This window comes from Anser cygnoides, chromosome 2, assembly GCF_040182565.1.
Source record: "Anser cygnoides isolate HZ-2024a breed goose chromosome 2, Taihu_goose_T2T_genome, whole genome shotgun sequence".
Taxonomy (NCBI): domain Eukaryota; kingdom Metazoa; phylum Chordata; class Aves; order Anseriformes; family Anatidae; genus Anser; species Anser cygnoides.
In genome coordinates this window covers 9,075,165-9,102,258 of record NC_089874.1, presented here as the reverse complement: position 1 = coordinate 9,102,258, position 27,094 = coordinate 9,075,165, and the positions used below count along the sequence as shown (strand labels likewise).

Below are 27,094 nucleotides of genomic sequence, written 5' to 3'. Positions count from 1 at the left end.
GAAATATAACAGTCAAGTGTACTCACAAAGACTTCGCAAAACAAAGCCAACAGACACACATTCTCTAAGTTGGTAGACAAAATTATACCTCACACACTATTTGACTCCATGCCATACTTTCATAACGCATACTGTCTTGCAGCTTATCACGAACTGCAGGCTATTTGACCAGGGGAATCAAACCAACCAGATGGTTTAACAGGTCAAACTGGCAAAAGTCCTGCTCAGTAACCAAAGCAGGCTGGATTTAATTTTAATTCCAAGACTAACAAAAAAATCCACAAAATTACTACAATTGCATCTGTTTTCCCAATCTCTCAAAATAAACTGGTGAATTAGTTTTTTATTAAATGCATTAATATTGCTCCTTCTTCATTACCTTGAATCCAAACTTACATTTTATGACAGATTTCATGTTCTACTTTATGTAAAATATATAGTCAAATTTACAAATATATATGTATGCGTAAGACTTTAAATTAGTAACAGCACTGGCAGAGACAATGAAAAAAGCAATCGAAATGAAAAACAAAGATTATTATCTGGAGAAAAAGCAAAACTCAGAATTTACTGTTTACAATAGCTACTGTCATCAACACATAAAAGAGTGACTCACCAACTGCAGACTAGTTATAAAAGCAGGGAGAAAAAGCTCTTATTGATTTGAGAGTTCTGGGTACAAGGAAAACAAAGATTGTTTTTTGTTGTTTTTTAAATTACATTCCTATTATTTACTATTTTCATAAGTCTGGGGGCACAAGTTCCAGGCAGCTTTGAGCAATTTGCATCTATCAGATGGAGAAGATGTAATACAATAACCAAAACATTATGCAGGATTATCATTATCCTCCCAACTACAGAGGAATATACAGATGAGTTTCAATGGAAACAAAGGGAGAGGAGCGGACCAAGGCTTTCATATCCTGGCAATAAAGCTGCTAAAAATGCAGAGATCTGCTTCTACTGGGTAATATTATCACACTCCTGGTACTTCCTCAGCACTAGTGCAGTCATACGGCTATCCCTGCTGCCCATGGCCCACAAAGAGGAAATCCAGAGCAGAAACAGCAAGGACTAACTGGGACTCCCCACGTTGAAGGGAACACTCAAACTCTCACTCCTCCAGGGAAGAGAACAGCAGCCAGTAGCGAGATTGATGATCTCAATGGTGAGGTATTTCACCCTGCCTTCATCAATCCAATACAGGGAGATGTCCCTCGTCCTAATCCAGGCCAAGGATAGAACGGAGATCTCGGAGCAACATGAATATACCCCTTCAGAACATAGACCTGCACAGCACGACATCAAGGAAAAGCAGCCAGGAAAGACAGAGAGCATTAAATGCAGCAGTGATACTACTACATCACTTCTCCATCACAAGCATCTTGTAATCCCTTTTAGTCCAGCTTGAAAAGTGAAACTATCAGGACTTGTTTTGATTTGTAGCACCCATAATTAAGCGCTGGGTCCGTATCAACACGGAGTATTCACAGGGCAGATTCCTCACCGAACTCCCATGGAAGTGAAACCCTGCTCAACCCTACAGACCCCGTACAAATTTCCTGCTGTGTACTGTACACAAATATTTAAGCCACATTTCATGCTTTAGAAACCACGGAGATCCCCTCCTCAAGGTCTCAGGAGGTAAGATACATTTTTAAAAGCAGGATGGCAGCAAAAAAACAAGAGATGAAAGCCTACAACAATAGAAAAAGCACAGAACAAGAGCTCTGTAAGTACTTGCAAACAGTTCTAAATAGCATAGGAAATGATATGGTTTCTTCTTTAAGCTTTCTGGATATTTTTTATAGTTTTGGGTTATGTTCATTTTATTAGATTCAAATAAATAAGCATTGTTTTACTGACACGTTAACAATGCCACTGAACACACATATATAGTAAGTAGTTGATTGAATAAGAAGCAAAACTACTTAACGTATGTAACTAGTAACTACTAAACTGAGTTATTATCAGTAGTAGTAGTCAAAAACTTATAGGTTATACATATAGCATAATAGTTATTCAAAACACTGGATTTAGAAAAGATACCCAAATTCTTGTTCCTCTTCATTGTCACTTTGCAGAAGATCGTCGTTCAACTCCTCATCTGACAAGTCTGACTGATTCTAGGTTTCAGAAAAAGTCAATCATGAGCATAAAATATGGATACAAACTATAGAGAAGTTTTTTTTGTTTGTTTTTTTTTTAAATGAGGATCTTCAACGAAATTGCCTAGCTCAACAAGAAAAAATATACCACTCAAGATAACAAATCTGTAAATAAATGTTTGATGGTTGAACAGAAACTTCCAAAACTCAAATCTGCCCAGCTATCAAGACTATTCACTGAGGTATTTCCAAATATAGCCAAAGATGACAATTCACTTAAAGAAATACCAGGATGAGAGAAAGGTTAGCATTATTTAACTGCCCTGTGACCCCGATACATTAGGCAAGTCAAAAAAAACACTGAATTGCTCTTCTTTTTAATGAGCAGATACTTAGGAGCCTGGAGAAATGATATAATGATATTAAGAACATTGACAAAATGTTTATATATGATATGAAAAACAAAGTAGTTTTCAAGTGAATTAAAAACAATATTGTGCCTTTTCTGAACTCCTCCTAATTTGTCGAACATATTTTCAGTTGCTTCATGCATTTATTCTGTTTTATTTTGTTTTAAATAATTACACTGTAAAAGAGATAACTAAAGTTTTGCTCAGCAACATTATTTCCATCCCCCTGAAGTAATGGGGGCAGAAAGGTTACACAAGGGTAGACTTATCTAAAAGTACTTGGATGAGATTAAGTAGAAGCAAGTTTAGCCTAAATAGCTCAGGGAAAACTTCCTGAGAAACCTATTATTACTCCACCATATAAGTCCATACCCAGAGATACTGCTGAGAGCTCTGGAAAACTGAAAATAAGACTAAGAAAGCAAAAGAACACGTAATACATTGGAGAAATCTAGTATCAATTTATATTCATACAGACAAATTTTAGTGAGTAGCTTTATCAACTTTATTTCAACTACAAAGATTTAATGTTAAGTGCTTACATTTTTGATAACCAGCAAACTAGTCACAGGGTTTCCTATCTTTAACGGGGATTACTTACAGAACAATTTCACAAAGCTAGCTTCTAACATTTAGAGTGTGAAGCTACATCAATTAAAACTCAACTTTCACCAGATCTGTGCTTCTTAAACCTATTAATCTCCAGCTACAACTTTAAGAACTATTTTCTAATTGAACTCATTTAGCAAATAAAGAGGAGAAAGAAGTGACCAGCCAGTTTTGATTTCCCAAACAGAAGCCCTGCCTCTTCTTGCAGGTATCAGGCAAATCCAAACAGGCAATCCAATCGTTCGTGCAGTTCCATTTTGGAAACGTATACCACAGAGTGAAGAGTCTAGAGCAGTCATAAGAAGCTCATTTATGTTCTCCAACACTAGCTCTTCCCACATCCTTCCTTTACTGTAGAAAGGAAAATCCTCTGCCTACTTGTTATGTAAAGTAGCAGCAAATGAAGTGCAGTGGGTGGATCTTTAATAGACACCACTGACTGCTTTTTTTTTTTTTTTAAATCACTCACCATCCAGAATGTACCAGAGCACCTCAAACAGATCTCTGTATAACACTGCTGGGAGTGAGCAGCAAAACACTACTGGTATTTTGACAAATAGCTTTTAATAGCCAGGAAACTGGCAGTTGAAATGAATTCTCAAGAATCCTGACCAGCTGCAGAAAGCATATATACATGCATATATATATATATATTTTAATTCCGTCAATCTGAGCTTCAGATAAATTGATTTTGAGAGACATCTCTTTTTTCTTTTGAACTGTGTGTTACAAGGAGAAATTACCTCAGGAAAAAATGTACTCAAATGTTATTAAAATCACCAGACTTGGAAGTATTTCACAAAAGCAGCAGAGCTTTGGGTTGAAAGTGCTCTGGCAAGACAGCAGATCAGATATCTGAGCAATGTGACTCTCAGGCTTCAGGGAGGTGACCGTATGATACGTAAAAGGCCGTATCAAATAACTGGAGTGGATGAGCTGAACAAGATTCACGTTTCATTATCTGTAACAATTCACTTTAATGCATCTCTCTTACCTTTTTGCCAGCGAGCAAATCCTCTCCAAGCAAATCATCATCAAGTTCACTGGAAAATATTAACAAATTTTAAAAAGTTGAACCTTAGAAAACAGAAATAAGCACCATATGTGCCTTAAAAAACTAACTTGAGATTTGTCACAGACTCCACACAAAGCTTTCCTTTTAACAAAGCATTTAGCAAGCTGAAAAAGATGTTAAATGCATCAGACAAAACACATAAATACTGCTGTTGTGCAAACACTTCATTTTCAGACCATCTCCTTTCCATATCCCTCCAATTACGATACAGTACACAGACCTAGACAAAGTGCAGACATATAAGACACAGCTAGATCCTCCTCGTCAGGGCCATTTGAGCACACTGTCCAAATTATTGTTTCCTACTTCCGTACAGAAGCAGCAGGTAGGACAGTGACATGCTGTAGGCACAACTCAGCCTACAGGCCACCACGTGGTCCCAGCTGCATTTCAGGAAGGAGGCGCACAGAGACCACCTGGCTTGGGAGGTGGTAAGGCCCAGATCTTTCATAAATGCCCCCGAATTCAGGAACAGGAAAAGTCAGGTCAGTCAAACAGACATTTGCTGGGCTACAGAAATCAAATATATGGCTCACTACCTCTTTGAGAGCGACTAAGAATTCAGGAAACAAAAATACCCGGCATACTATTACTAAACTTCTTCCATCACATACAGTCTCTTCCGTAAAGAAGATGCAACACAAAGAACTACAGTCTCACTATTTAAGATCTTAATTACTTAATTTCATTCTGCCTTCAGCCCCGTGCCAGGAATAAAGAGATTCCCCCTTCTATAGAAAATATTTATTACTGACAAATGCTCCTATCAGAACGCACACATCCCAATACTAAAATAAGATGGCAGTGATTTGAAATATGAGCTGTAATTCAAGAATGGGAACCTATTTTAACCTGCATGTCTTGGCAGACCTTAAAAAAGAAAAACAACACGGGCCTTGGATATTACATAAAAATAAATACCCCAAAGTGAGAATGGGAACTAAAGTTAAGGTTTCGTCATACTTGAACCTACAAGAAAAGGCATATTTGCTACTCTTTTATAGCAGCTGAGAGGAAATTCATACTGCAGTAATTATGTGTAAGAGGTCTTTAGGATGACACTGGAATACCTGGAATGACAGAGGAATAACTGAGGTAGTCAATCCCAAGACAGAAATTAGTGCTAGACATTGATAGGTACATGTCTTTAAGACCTAGCTAATGTACAGATAATGCATGAAGAAAATCGTCTGAGAGAACTGCTTGTATTCCACATCATCACTGAACAGGATGTTATCAGCAGCACACAGTATTTCTCCATACTGATCTCAAACAGTTCCAGGAATGTCTGAACATTAACAACCAGCAACTGCTCTGTGTTCACTGCAATATTAAACAAAAATTGGGACATAAGACATATCCCAAAGAGTAAAATGGTTAGCATTTAAGGCCTTTATTTCAGAGACAGAAAATTCTATGTAACAGAACTGGTTCTGGAAGAGTTTTTAGCCACACCTGAGGTAGGAAAAAGGCACTAATCTCTTCAGCACGGAATCAGTAATCTGACAAAAGCACAAAGATTTGAGAAGATTTCCCAGCACCATGGTCCACCACTGACAGCTTTTAGTAAAGGTGCACAAAAGAAATTCAAATAGACAGCAACAGCATGTGTTGTAGCAACATTCAAAGACAAAATGCAAGTTCAGCTAGGAAGAAGATCAAGTCAGAAGGAATGATAGAGATAATGAAAAATTAAATTCATTATCTAAATATAATTAGGGCTATTCAGGATATAACTAAAAAAATCCTTGATGCAATTTTTTTCTTTTTTTAAGACATTTGGTCAATAGAAGTAATTGCATACGTATTCTAGGTTTTTTTGTCTGTTTTTATATCCTTGGCCTATTACATGACAGACCAAAAAATGTGTATGAGCACATAAATGAAGCCCATGACAACAGAAACAAAGGTTTTTCATACAATGGTATTCACCATTTGCACTGGTAATTTAAAAGAAAAATCAATGTTGGTAACTGTTTGAACCAAAGTAACAGTGAAAAGCCTGAACAGTAAAGCAGACATCATCTCAAGCTTCTTCTAACATAGCTTAATCTGAAGTTATATATCAGAAAAGAGGGACCAGAACTACCAGATCTATTTAAAGAAACAAACAGAAAAACACACACAAATATTAGGAGATCTTCAATTAGCAGAGAAAAACAGATGGTTGGGAGCCAATACCGCACAGAGCCATACAATACAAATTAAACTGGAATAAAAGTACACATCTGTGACAGTTTCAAAGGCAACCAATCCTCACTATCACCAAGACACAAAGGTCTTTCCAACACTGCAGTTCTAGGAAAACAGGGCTAAAATAATCTAGTTCACTGCTCTCAGAAAAGACAGACCCATTGCCTGCCCTTCCTCACCTCCCAATATTCAATGTTCCCCTCACTGAATAAACTCAGCTCATCAAATCAGGATGAGAAAATAACATGAAAAAAGAAACAACAAAAAGGGAAAGGTTTTCTGTCAGTATAGAGAAATGAACTGTCTCAGAGAAGAGTCAGAACAAAGAAATTTCTACAAAAATCAACTATTAAATCACTCCTGTCATCTCGCAGAATAGCACCAGAACAGCATGTTTTTCCCAAACCCAAGCTTTGGGCTACTTAGAGAGATAAATATTTAAGTTAACAGCCCGTGATAAACACATCAGACTATATGGCCCTTTCTGGCCCCCAATTTCATGAGCATGCCTCATTAAACATGAGCATTAGCAGGAACAAGTGTTTTGGAAAAGAATTTGTAATAAAAAAGGGCAATGGGAAAAATTCTCCAAGAACAATGTTACATTTGTACTCCAAAATAACAGGGGCCTTCCAACTCTCAGCTATCACCCTCCAGTGTTTGGGAACAGTAAGAGATCTGGAAATCCACAATGGTTTATATGTCTGGGACACAGGACTCAGTTAAAAAGCAACGTATCAGCGATCAACTCTTTTCGAACTGCGTAACTCCCTCACCCTCATCCCCCAAAAAATCAATTTAGGTTGCAAAACAAAGCATGAGGGACCAAAAAGTCGACTGTGTTCGTTCAGCTTCTTTTCCCCTGCCATATTCAATAACCTGTGCCCTATACTGAACTAGGACAGTAGTTAGAAAAACTCAACTACATTAGGCAACAACATACCCAGGGGTAAGGCATTTACAGCTGCCCAGGCAACCACAAAACTTAACACATCCAAAAGATAGCTTTGCAATCTAGCAAGAAACATCACTAAAACAATAATTCCAACACATTTGCAAATGAAATAATATTCTATCAGATAAAGTTGTAAAAAAAAATTCTCTCCAATGATCAGCAAGATGAAACTCTGGAATCTCTAGCAGTGCACCTAAAACCACTTCCCTTACAATTGCACTCAAGAACAAACAAAACATGATTATTCATCGTTTCTAATTACACGTAGCTAATAATAGCAAGAAAAACAAGCACATAAATGAAAGAACTTTCTTCTAAAACTGCGTGCTTCAAAGTCTCAACTTGGTGAAAATGCCCTACAGCCTTCAAGTCCTATAAAAAGAGCTTTGTCACAGGGCATTCACCTCCAGCAGTAAGTTTAAAACTTCTTCCCTGCAGAACTGTTCCCCAAGAACAGTTGTTTGACTCTTCCACGTTTTCCATGGTAATAAGAGTAGGGCAGCTAAAAATAATGGGACTAACCAACATTTAAAAGCCCACCTATTCACCCCATGAAGTCAGTTGTACAGGCAAAAAGTTCAGAAAATCGTATTTTAATACAAAAGCATTTGCCTGTGATACAGGCTTTAGTATTCTGGGGTGCATTGTGCTACCTCAAGCATGACACCACAGCTCTGGGGCTGGGAGGCAGCACAGTACAGTGACCTAGCTTGAACGAATTATTTTAATTGCATTCTCAAAGCAGATCAGTTCCTTGATGCAGTTTTCACCATCCAACTTAACAAAACAATTGTGCTGGCTTGACAAAGCAGCAGATATCCCTCACAGCAGCAGAACAAACTGTACATTCAAGATATTGTCTGAGTTCCTTATTCATTCTTCCTTACCTCCTACAGCAGTGAAAACTATTTAACCTAGCAGGAAAGCATGGAAGAGGAAACTAATCCCTTTGGAATGACAATAAGCATACAGTAGCTGGTTCACTCCCAGGGCTCAGCTCAGTGGAAAACTACTTACAGTACAATTTGTTTACCGGAGTCACGGGGGCGATTATTAGATAAGACAAGTTCTATTCCAATTTTTTTTCCCTTTTTACAGTGAAACACATTGACCTCTGGCAAAGTTTGAACAAGCTTCTCTGCTACTAAAAAGGACTAATAATAAAGCAGTTTAACAAGTGAAAAGTTTCCTGCCAGAAAGGACAAGTTTAGCCAGCAGCTAGACTCATCTTTTGCAGTTAGAGTGCCTTCACATAAAAGGATATGCACTTATTCTCCCCAAAAATAACCAAGTTCGTGCATACTTCTAAATCGTTATAGCAGTCGTGTTTTCAATAACAGCCCGTATGTAAGCTCAATTACTCTTATATTTTGAGAATAAGAATTTAAACATTAAAACCTCTCAAATTCAAGTACCAGAAAAAAAAAAAAATCTATTTAAGCCAACCATTAAGACCCTGCTAAAGACTTAGAGGAAAAACAGGGCTTTTATTGTAAATTTAATTACATACCACAAATGCTTTATATTTATCTAATTTTAAATGGCATCTCTTCATAGAGCACTCTAAATTCCTCAAGATAAACATACATTTGGCACAGTCTAGCAGCTGCTGACACATGCATAACAACCAACATCTTCATTAGTATCTGAAAGTGCACTACTGTAAATATTAGAATACAAAATGCCAGAACAGCAAAACACAGCAATGTCATACAGAAGCTAAACATGAAAATATTCTACCCACCTGTCCCAGTCATCATCTCCAGCTCTTCTTCTCCAAGACCTTTCTGCACCAGGCTTATCAAATTGATCAAAGTCGTCATCTGTAGGGGAAAAAAAATAAAGGCAACTACATGAAATAATCCTTATTGAAATTCAAGGAGGTTTCTGAAGCAACCAGTTCAGTATGGTTTTGTTTGATTTTTCATACGATGCAACGATAATTTTTTCACTTTCTATTTTAATGAGAGAACCAGATAAATACCGACTTGTTTAAATAATTAAAAAAAAATGGTGTAAAAAAGCTCATAAAGCTCAAGTACATTTGAAAACGGAGGGAATTAAGTTTGCCAGTCCTCTGCTCACCTTAGGTGCAACAAGCCTATCTGTCCACACTGAACTCTTGCAAGAGTACTTTGAAAATGGCAGCAGACAGGGAAACGGCACAAGGCAGGGAGGTACCAGAACCCCCCAAAAAGAAGAGGGAAGTCAGGTGTAAAACACCACCAATACCTCAGCTGGGGCTTTAAAAAACCTAGAAGCAGGTCACCCTGTATACCTAAGTTTGTACGTGCCTTCCAAAACAAGACTACTGCTCCATATATTTCTCTCACCAAGTAACCTCAGTTTACTCCGCCAGGTCACAAATTATTCTTACGCAGCTTAGTTTTTAAATGACGATTTCACTATTTAAAAAGATGAAATCTTCCATTTATCTGCAATAGAAATTCAAAGTTCATCTGCTCTGCGCAGACATCCAGATGACACATCATCTGCACGCTGGCAACACAACGTTCGGAACCTCAACCCTCGCTCCCCCATCCTCTGACTACAGCCCAACAGAGAAAGCAGACTAGAAATAGTGTTTTTTCAGCAATTAATGACTTGTTAAAGTCAAATAAATGGACAAATAAAAGTTATGCTCAAGACAAAGAGAAACTGTCTGCAGTTTAATGATCTCCAAATACAGGAAGCCAAACTACCCAGCCCTTCCAGCCATCCAGTCTGAATTGATGAACTCTTAGATGCCATATATCCAGTCAATCTCCTGGCTCAATATGCACTTAAATCTTTGACCAAATACAATGCCAATGATAAACTTCTTTTTTTGTGTTTTTAAGAGCTTTAAAAAAAAAAAAGCCTTCAGTTCTTTAAGCTCAGCTGCAACATCCTTTAATGACACAAATGACAAACTATTCACTTCATATAAGCAAAATACAGGTGTTGTGAGCAACTGAAAATTAAAAGGAGAGAAAGACATTAAAATTAAAATTTCTGTTTTGAAAGCTGTTGGTTTAACGATGTTGCCAGAGCTGATTTTTTTTAATCATACGTAGATACAAAAATAAGACTGCTCAATATGAATTATAATGCCATACAAGTCGTGTATGGCAACTTGCTTCTTCTGGAACAGTAGATAAAAACAATTCCCCTCCATCAGGTTCCCCTCTTACTCCCTGTAGATAATTCTGTATTTTCACAAAGCTGCTATATGTTCGCTACTTTATATGGACTAATGCCACTGAAACAAACAGTAACCTCACATTTCTCTGCGCAAACATCTACATATCCCAACCTCCCTCAATTCCTATTCCTTTTCCAACCATAGGGAGAAGCCAGACAGACACCCAAGCACTTACTATCTTCGCTTGAACACCAAATTATCCAGCCTTGTGGTCTGTAAAAAATGCCACGTTGCTCTCCTTACACTCAAAAACATGCTGCAGGGATTGTATTAGTGTATTGCTGTTTTAAGGGCACAAACATCCTGCAGTGTCGTTGTTCTTACAGCCGAATTGCAGTAACCACTGACTTGATGTAACCACCTCTAAAGGTGGTTTAAGGTAACGTGACTGGGTTTGCAGCAACCCAAAGCAGGAGTGTTTGCACACTAACACACCTCAAGACAACAATCACCACCTGCAAGGCAGTAACTTCTTACACTTTGCCTGCTCCTTGGCAAGAAACTGCAATTTTGCATCCCAGGCACCACTACTAGGAGTGCAGAGCAGTGTATTATAAATCAGTACAACTTGAGGATGGTATCTTAGCTCTGCCGTGACTCAATTCAGCACTAAACTCTTACACAGATGAACCTTCAGCCAGGTTTAAATCTAGACAAAGCTACAAGCCAAAACCTCATTCTCTGCTGACATTTCTCTACAGCGAAAGAAACGCTCTTCAATACAATTCACACAACTTTTCCAGTCCTGATAGTTAAGTTTCACTGCCATAAAAGTGCTTCAACTTATTACGACCAGTTAAAGAACAATACCAAAAGAGGGACCAAATTCCTGGTGTAGATCTGGACTCCTACTCAGCCAGCAACACAAACCTCCACCCTCCCTCCATCTCTTACAACATGTCCCAAATTCTCCCATTCTGCTCTTTATTTAAGAGCAATTCCTAACAAAATCTGAAGCTGCATTACATCCCTTCAAAGCCCTTCTTACAAGTCCCCCCAGGCAGGATGCAAACAAAGGCTTCCAAAATGACTGACTGGCCTGTGTGCAGTGAGTGGGGCTCCTAAGAACCACTTCACATACGTCCCCGCCACCTCCTTGCTGCCGTCTGTCTCATCACCCACTTACAACACAAGGATCTTTGGGTCACAGGGAGAAAGCTTTTCTTTTGGGGCTTTGTATTTATTTGTTCTGTGACAGCTGACGCTGACAACAAGCATTATAAATTATGCCATTAAGCCCTTGCGCACTGACAGAGCCCAAAGCAGGCCGTACCTGTCCTTTAGAAAAGCAGGTTACAATAGTCATGCGTCTACAAAGAGCATTCAGTTCCAGCTTTGTGGTGAGAGAGCAAGCACTAAAACAGCACCGCAGGTGTAACGCCTTGGTGTCTATGTGATACCTACAAAACCTCACGGAGGCACAGGGTTTTTTTCATTTCTGAAGCTACATTTTTCTTCTGTGTAGGAAGTAACATTGGAAAATACCAGCGATCGACAATCAGCATAACATGTATGGATGTTTCTCCTTGAAGAATTCAACGTTTGTGTCACACGTGGTTAAGTGCTCAGAAAACTCATCATCAGTCAGAGCACAAAACCACTGAGAGCAACAGCCAAACACTTTTTTTTTTTTAATTCTCAGTTCTACTGTGTTGGAGGTGAGAAAAGGGAAGGGGGGAAATCCATGCACATAAGCCTTTTAAGCAGGAAGATGTCCATCTTTGGATGTGAAATGTTTTGTACTTCTTCCAGTAGTACCACTGCAGCCTAGGAAGGTAGTTGTACATCACAGCTGTTGCTGAGACTTGCAGTACAATGCCTATGGCTCCTTGTTTCAGTTCAACATGGTCACCAAGATGTGCATGGATTAGCTGAGTATCACCAGGAAGATCCGAACAGGCAAGCACTAAATACACTGATCCCACCCCCCCCCCAACTTCCAGGCAACATTGTAAGGAAAAAACCAAGGCCTATCACATACCAAAAAAGCACTAGATGAACGAGGAAGCAGGAAAAACCAGTTATGCAGGAAAACAAAAGAAATAATCCAACACTTGGTTCTCCCTCACTGCAGTACTAAGAAAAACACTGTTTCAGAAGCTTCAGAAAAGTTGGAACAGAGACTGACCAATGCTGCCTGCTTTGTTAGACCCGCCTGCCTCCCCAGGCTCCGGGCAGCTGCAAACCTAAGTACAAAGAGTGCCAAACACACTCGGTTCCCTACACTAAGAAGGTTTCTGTTTGCTTTGTACTTACCCTGCTGCAGCAACAGCAGTGCTGTAAGCTGTTCTACAGCTTATTTTCTGCTTTTATGATGTATGACCAAAACTGCTTTTTGTTGGTTCTGTTTTATTTTTTTCCCCTGCTTACAAAGAACAGCTCATCCACGCTAGAAATCCACAGAATTATTTCTTCTTTGGCTATACTGATGGCAGTTTCCTGCTCTCTGGTCTCCCTTTCAATAAAATTTACGCTAATAATTTTCCATGTAAAATGGAAGCCTTAGCTACACAGTCAAGTCTCACAAGCGTAGGAGGTGAATCAGCAAGAACACTGCAGAGCAGAGCTCTTACACATCTTAAAATGGTACCAGCGTAGCCTAAAAAGGTAGTCCCACATAGCAACTGTTGCTAAGATGGAGTATTTTACTGCAATGAGATGGCCAAAACTTCTCGACTAGGAAAAACAGTTGATGACTGCACTGCTCTTGCTACAAATACACCTGCACGCTTTTTGGAACACTAACTACACCTCGTAAACCTCCTTAGCAGCTCAAGATTTTGTATTTTGGTCCACCTCAATATTTCACTACCATGAATATGGAACTTACCATTACTTTTAGGCATTGAGAAAGCATCAAAGATGTCTCCTTAACCTAAACAAGATGGAGAAAAGCTATTTCTTGCAACAATGATCCAATAGTTCAATGGAAAAAAAAAAGCATCACGCTCTGCTTACCCAACAGGTCTTTTAAAGTAACTATGCTGTATTGCTTCTGGGCAGAACAGAAGGGGGCTATTAAAAAAAGGGGGGAAAAAGAAACGAAAAAAGGAAAAGTCATTTACCACATGGCAAAACACTTCTCTATGCCTAGATATAACACTGAATGCAGTAATTTCATCTTGATCTATCCCATTCCCCAATATCTTATTTAAAACACTCGACAGCATTACAAGCACGAGTCCCCAGATTAAGAACAGCTTTTCTTTATGCAACAGTTTTTGTACAGAGCATTTTTCTTCATATTGCACTGCAAGATGTTACCCAATACACATGTATTGTAAAGCCCAGATTTCCAGGAACTGAGTACACCATTTAAATGCAGACCCTAACAGCCAACGTCAGTATCTCACCATGTCATATAGAGAAATGTCTACAACAAGGGACAGAGATGTAACTGTTCTATTAACACCTGTAGAACAAAAACTTCTGCTAGCTAATCATAACAACGTCTAGCAGTAAAAACTCAAGATAACACGAAATCCCAAACTGAAGTCTGTGATGTAAGCCAAACATTTTGAAGCAAGCTATGAATCCAGCTCACTACCCCATCATAAAAATCATATTCACTTGGACCGCCTCGTGCACAAGAAAACACATTAAGAAATACACCAGACAAACACCAACACTTTGGTTTGTGTGTTCTGGGACAGCCATCGTATAGTCTTTATATTGGTAAACAATTACTCATTCAAGCCTTAAGTATTCAGTGACTAAGTGTTTGTAACAATGTAGTAATTGCACGACACAGCCCTCCACTACTGTATTTCAGGGGTTCTTTCCAAATTATTTCTTTGAGAAACCAAAACACTATTCTATATGAATAAAGTAGAAAAATGAATTTCTACAGGAGACAAGTTGTTTTTACCTTCTTAAAAATCTGTTTCAGAGTTTGTAATGATGGAAAACAAGTCACTAACTATAAGCAAGAACAGAACTAACAACGATGTGCCACTAGGAATTGAAGTTGTCTTTGTCTTCAGTGCTTGCAAAAAATATCTTAAAGGGAAAGTAAGAAATAAAAAAGGACTTCATCTAAACACAAAAAACATTTCCAAAGCCCTCTTGGATTTGAAACTATATTTGCTTTGGAAATACGTTTTAAAAGTGTCATGGTTCTCTGCCTCACAAGCACACTGAGCAGCAAATGAAGGCCAAGAGTTTAAATGAAATCCACATGAGCTCGATTCCCAAATGGCTTTGGACACTGATGAGAAACATCTACTCTCCAGCATCTTTCATAGCCACCAAATGTTACAGTTGGAACTGAGGCTGCATAACAGCAGAGCATAATAAATGCAACACAAGACCAAACCCACTACTTATCTGGAGGTTTTTTGGGTTGAGCCTGTGACAATCACCACCTTCAGTATTCTAGACAATAAGTTGCGTAAGACCTAAGATCTGAGGTTTAGTATTTGATGCAATAAAGCATGGTTCAGTTACGTCTTTCATTAAAACCAAGCGATGCTATGGTTATGTTTAATTTAAATGACCTTTGGTGAGATAATATTCAGAAAAAATGTAGCTCTTCGTGAAAGCTTTTCAAGGAAGCACTAAAATGTTTTAAATTGCTGTGTTTAAAAGCAAATCTGCCTGCCACAAGCTCACTCAAGTAGTTTTTTTTTTTTTTGGCACTAGCCCTCAGCTGATACAGAAGTCCATGTATTTGTACCTCACAAACTGCAAACTGTGTAGGCCTTTGTCACTTTGGAGTCTGTGTGTGTACATTCCAATACAAATTTAAGTTATAGTGGCCAGTTGCATCAGTCCACCTAGTGAGCGCAATATCCAGAAACTCAACCATGGCCAACGCTCTACCCACTTTCATCCAGGCATAAACGTAGAATTTGTTTCCAGTCCCTGGGTGCTGCTGTCAAGTAGCCTGAAGTACAACAAATTCAATTTCATTCAGACTGCAGAATATTTACTGTCTTTAAATTGGATAGTGACCCCACGATGCAAGGGAAGGTGCTTGCTGTGCTAGCAATATTAGCCTTTTAACAATTTTTATTAACAGCAGCACAAGAGGTTTTTAACGCCACTTCATTGCTAAGAATACAACAACGGCCTTCAGATTAATTAAATGAAATTAAAACAATGACAGCTTGAGTTCAAACTGGAGAAATAACAGTCCCAGAGGTAGAGAAGCACCTATTCAGCTACTCTTGGTATAGGACTTCTGAGGAAAATGGGATAGACACGTACGGATGGGACCCTCTTCAGCTGTTTCTGTCTCCCACACTCTATCCCAGCTCATCAGGATTCACTCCAAAGATATCTGCACTCAAAGTTTTCTAGAGTAAAGTTCATCAGAAGCAAATCAACCAGAAAAGAAGTTACAATAGCTTTCCCTTACCTCAGTAAGGGAGGGTTCATGCTTCCCCTGGTTCATGCTGGATGGGTTCCAGTGCTATCAGATGGCAGACTATCAAGAAGTGTTCCTTGCTTTGAGGGTTTGTTGTTTAGTTCTGCTGTAACCACCTCTCACTGAGTAAGATTACTACCATCAATTTACAGCTACATTTTACACATCAAGAAAGAAATTCGGCAGCTATACAACACAGCTGGTGTATTATATGCAGATGATGTTGGACTCAACACTCAACATGGTTGCTCTGGTCCTGGTTTTACACGCAAGTTTGAATCAAGCTTGGGAATCACTGCCTTAACCGTTATCAACTGATGATTGCAACTATGAGCAACTACCAGCCCTCAGAGTTCCGCATCACCACTAGCAGAGGCATCCTGAACGTACGTGTTTCGATACGGACACTCCAGAATAGGCAGCAAGTTGAATCAGGCCGCATGGCAAAGGAACTTGCGAGTTAATATGAAGTTGTGAATCACTCCCAGAGACCTCACAGGCCACCACGTGAAAACTTTCCAGTTTATGTTTGTGAAATCTATCACTGCAATAGTCTTAATCATCGTTCTTAGTATCTGGTTACAGATACAGAGGTACATATGAGTACTCTGTTATTAAGAATCAAGACAGTACTTCCCAAGAACTTAAAAAAATTATAAATGACCAGAGAGCCTACACACTGTCCTACAGACAAATCACCTTCCATCACATCAAATGTACTTAAAGTGTTCAGCAGACAAAGCCATTTTTCAGCCCTGCATCATCTCTTTACAGAAGACTTAAAATTTAATCTGTATCTTCAACGACAAAACTCTCTTACTTTGCCAACTATTACCTTGAAATTATGTCAAATTAACATTCCATTTATTCTGCACTTCTTTACCAATTGTTTGTAAGCCAATTTTTTAAAAGAAAGCTCTGTATTGCTATTATGTCGATAATTTAAAGTCTTTGCCCATTCTAAAACAAACAAACAAAAAAAAACAGAAACAAGAAACCCTGAGAACTAAATTGAAAACATTAGCTCCTAAAGCTAGGACTTCAACTGACCAAAAACATTTAAGCCCAGTAATCACATATTCCTGGATTCCATTTTTTCCCCATTTATTACCACTATTGACTTTAGATACCAGCCCCTTTCCAAGTAGAGCCGTATATACCATTGTACTGTAACTGCCATTTTTTTTAGTGGGTTTTTGAAGTGTATTTAGCAACTTCCACCAGGAATTTTACTTGACTAGTCAGATTAACATAAAGTGACACCTCTGTTTTCTTCATTTAGAAAAGCATTGCACACTGATCACCCAGATTAAAACCACCACTATTTATATGGGGCAAGGATTATATTTAATTGACTGCTATTTTATTGATGAGCTCAGCATTAACTCTGAACAAACAACTGCTTGCACCCATTTAGTGCAAAAGGATCCTAATTCAGTTAGACATAAGCAGTATTCCATCACAAAAAAATAAACTAGGAACTACAATCGCAGCCCTTGGTTCAAGGCTGTCTGCTGCATACACATTTACAGAATCATCTAGGTTGGAACAGACCTCTGAGATCACCTAGTCCAACCTCTGGCCTAACACAAGTCCTCCGCTATGAAAACATGCTCACTCAACTTGCAGCATTTATAAACACAAGAATTCAAGTGCTTAGAAAGTGACATTTCCTTTAAAATACCCTTTCCTCATAGCACTAGCAAAAAACTTTCAGATATAGCATATATATGCAAAGTTTACTTCCACATCAAAAGTAACTGAACCACAGTTAATAGCACAAATACTTTTGTAAAATAACTTTAACACTACAATGTAATTAACACCATTAAGCCAACGCTCAACATCCTCAGAATATTACCAATTAGCGCTGTCCTTTCTAGCCTTCTTCCCAAAGTTTTCAATTTTGAAATTTGGGAATTTCCTCGCAACGTTTACCTTCAGCAGTTGTATTTACATGCTTTGTTCACCACTGTTTGCTTAACTGGTAGCAGACTGACCACCCTGGCAAGTGATCCTGAGGACCAGCCACGCTCTTCTCTGTAACAGCTGCTGACAAGAAAAACTAACTAAAATCATCAGAAACTTTAGTACAGACAAGGAAAGATACTGTTAACCCTAACAAGCGTTTAACTAACCTGTTAGTCCTATGAAAGGAGGACCCAGAGCACCAGAAATAGATACGTTCTCTGAACTACATCTCTCCTGAAGATGGGTCACACGGGGGATCTAAGCCTTTTTTTCTTTAAAATCACTCGATCGAGTGTTTTAATTTTAAAGTCTGCCTATCGCACCAACCAGAACAGCCCTGGCTTTCGCCTGTCACTCAAATACTGCAAGTAGGAGCCAAACGGAAGAGCAGTGGCGCACCCAAGAACCCTAGGACCACGCACTGATTGTGCTTTACGCGTTCCAACCGAGACGCTCTGCTTCAGGATCATCTGCGAAATAAAATTTTAGTTACTCCTTAGGTCAGAAATCAATTATTCGATCGGGACACCCGCACGGGGAGCGTAAAACCACGGTACCACTCACCTCCAAATAAACAGGAGCCTAAAACACACCCCACCCACCCACCCGGCGGTCCCGAGCCGAAAAAGGCGGCTGAAAAGCGTTCATGAGGGGGAAGGAGACGAGGGCCCCGCACCCCTCAGCACCCCTCACCCCTCCGTGAGGCGAGGCGAGGCCCGGGCCCGCCGCCACCCACCTGCGCCTCCTCCCAGGGCAGCAGCCATGGCTCCTCGCCTCACCCCGGCGGCTCCCGACACCTCCTCCGAGCCGCCCCCGGGAGCGCTGGGACGGAGAAAGGCCCCGAGGAAGGGCCCGGCCTCAGCGCCCGGCGGCCGCCCCTCGGCGCGGCCCGGCCGCAGGAGAACAACAAACTACCACAACATGGCGACCGCCGCCGCTGTCGCCGCTGCCGCGCTGCACGCCGGGACGGCGGCGGACCGGCCCCGCCCCCGCGGGGAAAGGGGGGAGGGCGGTGGGCGCAGCTGGTTGGTCAGCCCGGGCCTTGTGCGCATGCGCCTCGCTCCCTCCCCTCGGCTCAGCCGGCCGGGTGGAGGAGGTGGGAGTGCGCATGTGCAGATGGGAGGGGGGAGCAGAGGGGAGGGGGCGTATAGAGGAAGGGAGAGGCAGATCGGGGAGGGGAGGGGGCGCGCATGCGCAGTGCGGGGGAGGGGCCGGGCGGTTGTCATGGCGGCCGCGGGGCGCGGGGGGCCCACAGAGCGTGGGGAGGGCTGAGGGGATGCGGCTGGGCGCTGCCTTGCTCGGCTCGGTGTCCCTGCAGGCCGCCCTGCTGCCCCTGTGGCCACTCCTCTGAGGTGCCTGGGCTCGGCCTCCCCTTCCTTGGCTTCTCAGCCTGCTGCTGGCTGCGGTGCTTGGAGCTGAGAGGGCAAGCAGTGGGGTTAGGGCAGGGAGGAGAGGTGCTGCACCTCGCTCCTCACACGCCTCTGTGGCACAAGGGCCTGTACAGGCTGTGCGGGGCATCGCTGAAGTGCCCTGTTCGTGTTAGGTTACACCAGTGCTTCAGTAGGCTGTAGGTTCTGCATGACAGCCCGTCTTCAGCTGCCTCTTTCGCGAGGAAGAAAAATAATTAGCAACAGGATTAAAATAAACCCCAAAAGGTATAATTCCCATTATGAATGGTCCTCCATCTTCCAGGGTTTGAGTGTATAGGGAAGCTAGGCTTGGTTAAACAAGTTGATCATTTGTGTAGATCCTGCTTGCATCTACCCTCACACCTCACCTCTGTACATGTTTTTACTTTGCATGTTCAATGTCGTAACATGCTACATCCAATTTCATTGCAGGTTAAACATCCTTTTCCACCACCCTCTCTATTAAGTACTTGTTTTTCTCTTAGCTTAACCATGTGCTCCCCTTTTCTGAAGGCCTAGCGCTCCTGTGCTAACAGGGCAGATCAGTTCACCTATCCCAAAGGAAACTAACTCACTAATCCCAAAGGAAACTAACTCACCAAAAGGAGCTGTTCATTTTCTTTCCAATGGGGGAACAGAACTTGCAGCATTACCCACGCACCACGCTAAACACAGTATAAAAATGAGCCTTAGTACACAACAAACTTAGTTTATACTACTTGTGAAGAAGCCCAATCTGAACTGAAGCAATTTAATGGAGCCTCATGTAACAAGACTAGTTCAAGTAACCGGCAAAACTTTCCCAGGTGGCTAAGTCCTCATGGAAATAATTAACAATGTTAGTATTTAAATTATCAACATTATCTGATTAAACCCACGCTATGAGAATAGAGAAGTTCTCATGTCACTTTGTTCCAGGCTCCCTGCAGACTCATCTCTGCATTGCATTTGGTCTCATTTTTTAGCTTTGCTTCACAACTGTACGGCTAGAGATTTATTCTTCATATATTACTGCAAACTCACAGCCAAATTCTGACTTTAATTTAGGAAACAGACCATCAGTAGTTGCTGGTAATTTAATACGTAGTCCATCTGTCCAGCTCTGACTGCCTTACATGGAGGTAGTAAGTGAAATGCGAACACTATTATCAGTGGTAAAAACTAGGGTGATTTCAGTGGGACTGGTATTTCAGCCATCACATCTTGGTATTCATTTTTCTTTTGGGTATCTGTTTTGCAAAACAAAAGGATTTCCTGGCATGGGAGGGAGTTTTGTGATCTTTTTAAAGGCTGCATGGCAAGAATCAGCCAGTCTCAGAAGTAGATTTGTTGCAATTCACAACTATCTTGTCATAATTCTCTGTGTTCTTTCTGGCTGAGGATAGGAAATGAAATATTAAATGTCAGCAGTATGCACAGTGAGCATCTGAGTGACATTCAGATATGTAAAAGTATATTTGATAGGTATTCAATGCTCTATATTTATGCTTATTTTAATAGCTGATTTGATTTTTGTGACTATCAATCCAAATGCAAATCAAGTTACCATGTATTTCCTTGCATATGCTTAACACAGCTATTCAGTATTAAAGAGGAATAACAGGATAGTTCACTATAGCTCAGTTTGTTAGTATATAGGTCCTTAAATCATTTTGTACATCTCTGGTACCAAAAAAAAGTGTCCATTCCCAGATGTTTGATCAGCAGATGTGGAACAGGGACCCAACCTACAATGACAAAAAGAAGTATAGTGGCTCTACTCATCTTCACTCAGGGCTTTCATCTCTGTGAATTTTCAAATTCCAGGTGCCATAATTGCTCTGAATTCTGCTTAAAAAACTCCAACTCAATACTATCTAACCTGTGCTATGAAATGCAAGTATGCCAGAGTCCTTTCTGTAATGGGGGGGTTGGCGTTCTTGCCACCTTCTGGAAGTTTTAAATCCATGAATGAAAGTGACTTCATGTGAACTGATTGTCAGTTCATTAAATATTTCTGAAAGTTCTGCATAAAAGTTTTTGTTTGTCAGCATGTCTTCCAAAGCAGTTCCAGCTGTGATTGGGAATCCTACAGACTGTCTTGCAACAGGATTAAGTAAACAAGTGAGCCAGAACTCAAGAAACCTGTAACCCCAGCTCTGCACTGGCATGCTGCATTACTGGGGCATGTTACCTTTCATCTGCTGCATCTCATCAGAGATTTCCCTCTGAAAAATGGGGAGAACAATGCCAAATTATTTTTTTTTCTGATTGAGATCTTCCCAATTATTTTTTGTGTCCTAACTTCTCTGTATTAAGCTGCTGTTTCCACTGCAGTAGATGCTATTGGCTTTATTTACATTAGTTTGGGATTTTATTTTTTTTTTCCAAAACTCAGTAACTTATTTTTGGAATGGATGCTTTATTTTTGATCTGTTTATTTGGTTTTCACTTAAATTATTATTTTTAAATAAATAAATTATTTTATTATTTTTTTTTTGCATGCACGCTTGTGGTTAAAAAGCCATCAGTCAGAAATGTAGTAAAGCACAATTCCAAGTTTAATTCCATTAAATACTTAATATAAAGAAAGTAAGAACAATGTTATCATCAGCAAATGGCTCCTAATTCCTTAGAGAAAATATCTTTCTGGCTTATCTTTTGCCACAGTGATCTCTTCATGAGCTGTCATTCTAGTCCCACTCAGTCTGGCAAAACCAGGCTGCACATCTTGGTTTCCGTAGCGTGGCAGGATGGGTTTGTAGGGTTGGGTAGTAGTGTTCTTGTGCTGAGCCTCTCCTGCCTCTCAAAGGGGTGTCTAACTCTGAGGCACCTCCCTCTGTGTGAAGTTAAGCCTGTCTTCAGGCTCATTTTTCCAAATCAGACATTACACTGATGTTTGGTTATTTCAGCAATGTCCTTGAACGAAGCAAATATTTTGTTGCACCTGACAGGAAATTCTGCATTTAAAGTTTTCAGACAAGGGATGTGAAAGCATATTTGCTCTCTTATAGGAGCCTTCCTCGTGTAAGACCTATTGACAAAGGCAGCAGTCCTCAGAGCCTGCAGTACCTCCTCAAAGATATACACAGATGAAATAAGTCTTTTCTTTGAACATACTCTGCAGAAGGGCAAAAGCAGAGATGTAAATAGGAAGGACTTTGAAAACAAATAGATGTCTTCATGAAGGAGAATAGTATGAGGATTAAAACAATGAAAATATAAGAAAAAAAAGTTGTGATAAATTTTGAACAGAAATCATTTTAAGTGTATCATATCCTGCAAACTAACCCTAGTTTCGGAACTGCAGTCGGTGTTCATGTAGATCAGCTTTTGTTATCACTGCAATTTTCACTGTTTTCTTTCCCCCTTGTTGTTACTTATTCACCCACTTGTTGCAGCTTGTCTACCTTGTTGACTGCGATCTACTTGACGCATCTTATTTTGGTTACGATTTCTTCAGAGCAACATGACCCAAGGACTGCTGAAACAGCTGCTAGGGAGGAGAATAGGAGGCCTTCTGTGCTGAGAAATGGTCTAAACAAGCGATGTGTCTGTCAAGTGTATTATTAATGTGTATTGTGTGGAGTCCCTGGAAAGCTGGTCAGCCACCGAAGATCCAAATCTCAACAGAATGAATGCACTGTTGAAGTAGGCTGTAAAATATATAAATTATTACCAGCACCAACCCAGGCTGAAGGACATAAATTACAGTCTGGGCTTGATAGCAGCAGCCAGCGAGCAAGGCGAAGGGGAGTGAAGTAATACTGGCCTCTAGATATCCAAGAAGCACAGCCACAAATTTAACTCAGCGTGACATTTATGTCACATGCATCCCTTGGCTGATTCCCTGTGAACCAAAGGGGAAGGTGCAGCAGGACATCTGCAGCCGCAGGGAGGTTTAGGCTCTGGGTTGTGGGTATTGCTTTGGACATCAGTTTTTGCAATATTTAGTGATCTAGACAAAAGAAATCAAGAAACTACAGAGGAACCTAGGTGTGAAATGTATTATAGAATGTTATTTGTATTTTTTTTTTCAGTTTGGACCCCGAAAGTCTTACTGACTAAGCCTTTGCCTTGTTTCATCAGAAGCCATCTGGTGTCAGGGGCAGCAGGTGAATCAGAGTGTAGCCGACACATGTAAGGCAGTCCTTCCTCACAAGAATGACTCAGAATAAAGTGTAAAATGTCTAAAATGTCCCATTCTTAGGCAAGAGAGCTGTACCCCATGATAAACTCATCAGGATAAGTGAAGGTTATAAGTGTTTCTTGAGGTTTCCTGACAAGGTGCCAATGTAAGGCATCATTGGCCCTGCCCAAATGCTGAGTTTTGGGAAGGACTTTCTTTTTCCAGACACAAGCTGGCCTGCATCACTCCTGGGTAAGGAGTGAAAAGACAAATGATGACTCCATGCAAACCTCAAAGCATCACAAAAGTGTTAGTGGCCCAGGATCTTGTGGCCCATACCTGTGATCAAAGCCCTGTGCTGTCTGGAGCCCCTTTGAACTTAGAGACATTCTGCATAGGTACCAAATGTTAGCTCTAATACGTGAACTTCCAGATCACAGCTTATGTTCCTAAAAACTCCTCATACCAGAAGGCTATAATCCTGTTAAGGGCCTCCGGGAGCTACTGCAATGCAAATAATAGTAGCAATAATTAGCTCTGCTTTAATTGATACTGTGTATTCCTCAAATGTCAATGAAAATTTACTTTGCTAAGCCAACAATTTCTCCCCTGGAACTCTACTGGCTTTTCTAGAATTACACAGGGGGTGAATTTGGATCATTGTTGGTTCCTGGCATAAATTATCAGCTGTTGATTCTTTGCCCTTTAAAACTTGGCAAGCATACAGGAAGAGTTTGCCAGACATGCAAGAACTGGGTCTATGCATTTATGGGGAAATCCTTAGGGACTACACATAGAAAGGAGTACAATTTGCTAGAAGTACCCAGCTGTGAAATCCAAGCACTCCTGAATATGACTCTAGCAACTCACAGTGTATTTAGACCGCCCTTGATACCAGGTTCCTGGAAGCGGTTTTGTTGCCCTCAGATTTATAAAAGGCTACTCCAAGTTTACAGAGTAGCCCTAACAGGTTTGACTGGCATAATCTAGAGATGTTTCATGGTTACTCCTTTTTATCCCAGTAGCAAGTTACTCCCATGGCCAGGAGTTGTCTCTGCTTAACATCGACAGTGTAGTTCTGAGCATATCATTGGCAGAAATAAGTAAAGATAACACACTTCAAAGCTATTGTCATCTTCGGTATGAACAAGATCCACGTCTTGATCTTTGTCTTGCTGAGCACCCAAGAATTTCATGTCCCATCCTTCGTGGACAGACATCAGTGTCATAGCACTGCTTCAGCTGCATGCTCAGGCACTCCTCAGGGATTCTTCCCAAGGGAAAGATAAATGTTCTCCAGCTCTACCTGTCTAAACATTAGATGCCTCATTTTACTTTAAATGGGCTAAGTGGTGAATCTTAGCTATGGGAGATTTGTCTTGATGAAAGAGAAGGGAAAAAAATCCCAGTCACATAGTCTATATTTTGATTGGGATGAGTAAAACTAAAGGCAGTAGCAGATCTCAGGTCTGAAATTTGCCATATTTACCAGGAAAATACTCCTGGCTTGCAGATCTTCAATCCTTATTGCAGGGCCAAAACATTTTTGTGTTGCTGGGCCTAATGGGTAATGGTTTTAGGCTATAATAGAGTCCTTCAGAGGCTCATAGGTACAATATACCTCATTTTATGGATTATCCATATGTACAAAGTTGTTGTTGCCAATGAAGCTCATGAACAGATCATCCTAGCAAGTTACCAATAAGCCAATTACTGAAATGAAGCATTGCATGTATTAGACTTCTTTATGCAAATGTTTGTCTGTGTGGAAATTTGGACTGGGTTTAGTATTCAGCAAGACCTTGCCAGTGTGAACTCTGGTGATAGCTGCTATAGCTGTTATTGACCACTTTCCTTTTTTCACGCCCATATGCATGGATGTAAATGCATCAAGTGACCTGAACCTTAACGAGTAAAAGGATGGTCAGGATTTAGACCTTATCATGTGTTTTTCTGCTAGAGTTTGTTCCACAGGTTTCAGAAGATCTTCTGACATTAAATTTGGTTATACCTTATTTCTGTTTCAGTGATCTATGGTATCAGTATTTTATTTGGGCTAAAATCCACAAGTCTTTCACATTCAACTCATTTCCTTACAAGGAAATTACACAGACAGAATTAGGCCCTACATATCAAATCAGTTTCGTCCTGGGACCTCAGTTTATCTAGCTGATCCAACAGATTTATTTATCACAGCCTGTCCAAACTAAGCTGGGCACCTTTTCTGTAATGAGTTCCTTGCTGCCAGGAGCAGGTTATGGAACATGACCCATTTCAGCATGCTGTGGTACAGGGAACCGATAGAGATGCATTAGCCAATGTAGGCACAGTTGGAAGTGCTATCTTGTATAACAAATTATTGACTTCATTGTACATAGTACCAGGATTTAATTAAGCGATAAGGCCCATCATAGCGGTCCTTTATCTAGCAGATAAGGATTTACCAAGCTTACCCAAGAGGTCTTTATCTGAAAGATAAGAAAAAGGTACATAAGGTTCCTTCCCCTGTTTCTAAATCGTTAATTGAAAAGACCTTCTTTTCAAGTTCTAGGTTGTTGTCTTTTCTTCATAGCTTAGTATTAAAGATTCAAATGTACTTGTACAAGGGAGGCTGGAGCAGGAAAGAATATTACCTGTGGCCTTCACAGGGTGAAATTAATAGGATTTATATAGTGTTTTTTTATTCACGGTGTACCAGCTCAAAGCTCAACTGGAAATTTAGCCTCTGATCTGCAGGAGATTTTCCAGTGACTTTGTGATGTCATGGACACAAAAGAAATTAATTCATTGCTGATTTCAGAGCACTACAATTATGATTATGTTGTAAAGTTTAGAAAAAATGAGGGTTGCACGAGAGAAGAAAATGGGGAAGAGAGTCTTTTAATTTCAAGACAGTTCTTTCAATGGTCATGTTGTCAGCTCAGCTGAATGATGCCAAGATCTGTGGTCTTTCACTTTTGTTACTTGAAGACATAATAAGCAGGAAACAAAGAAATTAATGCTAATAAAAAGACCGGACACTTTTAAATAAGAAAAATGCAGTGGAAAACACATAGTCATACTAGTGCTGACGCTCGGTGGGTAAGAACATAGAGGAAATGCCAGACAAAAAAAAGAGAAGGTTTATACGACAAAGACACCTAAGGACTACTGCATGGTTGAAAACAGAACAGGATCTTTGGACTTATCAGATTTAATGCCTAATGTCACAGACACTTTTTTATAATCCTTTCATAAACTTTTTTTTTTTTTTTTTAGAAGTATCAAGGCTGTTACCTCCCCCTCCCTTCCAGGAATGCTATGGTGCAACATCCTTATACTCAGTTACGTGAGATCTTCCAGTTTGCAGTGTGACTGTATCCCAGGCCAATCCGTCCTTGTTAGCTGTTACGTGCTGACATTATCTCTTAGCATAAGTGGCATTTCTTCCTTCCCATCCCAAGAAGAGCATGGAGAGCAGTCAGCCTTTACTCTGTGTCGGAATCCAAGCTGCCCTCGTATGGGTCTGTGGGTCCATAAAGTGACAAACATGAATTGTCTCTGTACCACTTCAGGGACCTGGGAGGTATCAGGCTCACTGTTTATTCCATGTCAAGTTGCTTTGTGAGTGCTCTGTGAAATTCTCCTGAATTTCCAAGTGTCCAAAAACCAGAGCTGCCAGATACTGGAAATCCAGTAGGTTACTGCCCAAAGCAGTTGTCTAC

General features: G+C 40.3%; 1 protein-coding gene across 6 annotated transcripts in view; it reads right to left on the bottom strand.

Annotated features, from left to right (window-relative positions):
- Nucleotides 1-18,842, bottom strand: part of RBM33 (RNA binding motif protein 33) — a 102,754-nt gene extending 83,912 nt beyond the window's left edge. For 5 of the 6 annotated variants that reach the window (XM_048062259.2, XM_048062260.2, XM_048062264.2 and 2 more), the window contains exons 1-4: nt 18,610-18,842; nt 9,095-9,173; nt 4,122-4,170; nt 2,050-2,126 (exon numbers count right to left, since the gene is read on the bottom strand). In XM_048062259.2, the coding sequence (XP_047918216.2) occupies nt 2,050-2,126; nt 4,122-4,170; nt 9,095-9,173; nt 18,610-18,637 (233 nt within the window). In that variant the 5' untranslated portion in view covers nt 18,638-18,842. The remainder of the gene's footprint in view (nt 1-2,049; nt 2,127-4,121; nt 4,171-9,094; nt 9,174-18,609) is intronic. The other variant, XM_048062263.2, reaches the window with a different exon arrangement.
- Between the last annotated feature and the right edge of the window lie 8,252 nt (nt 18,843-27,094).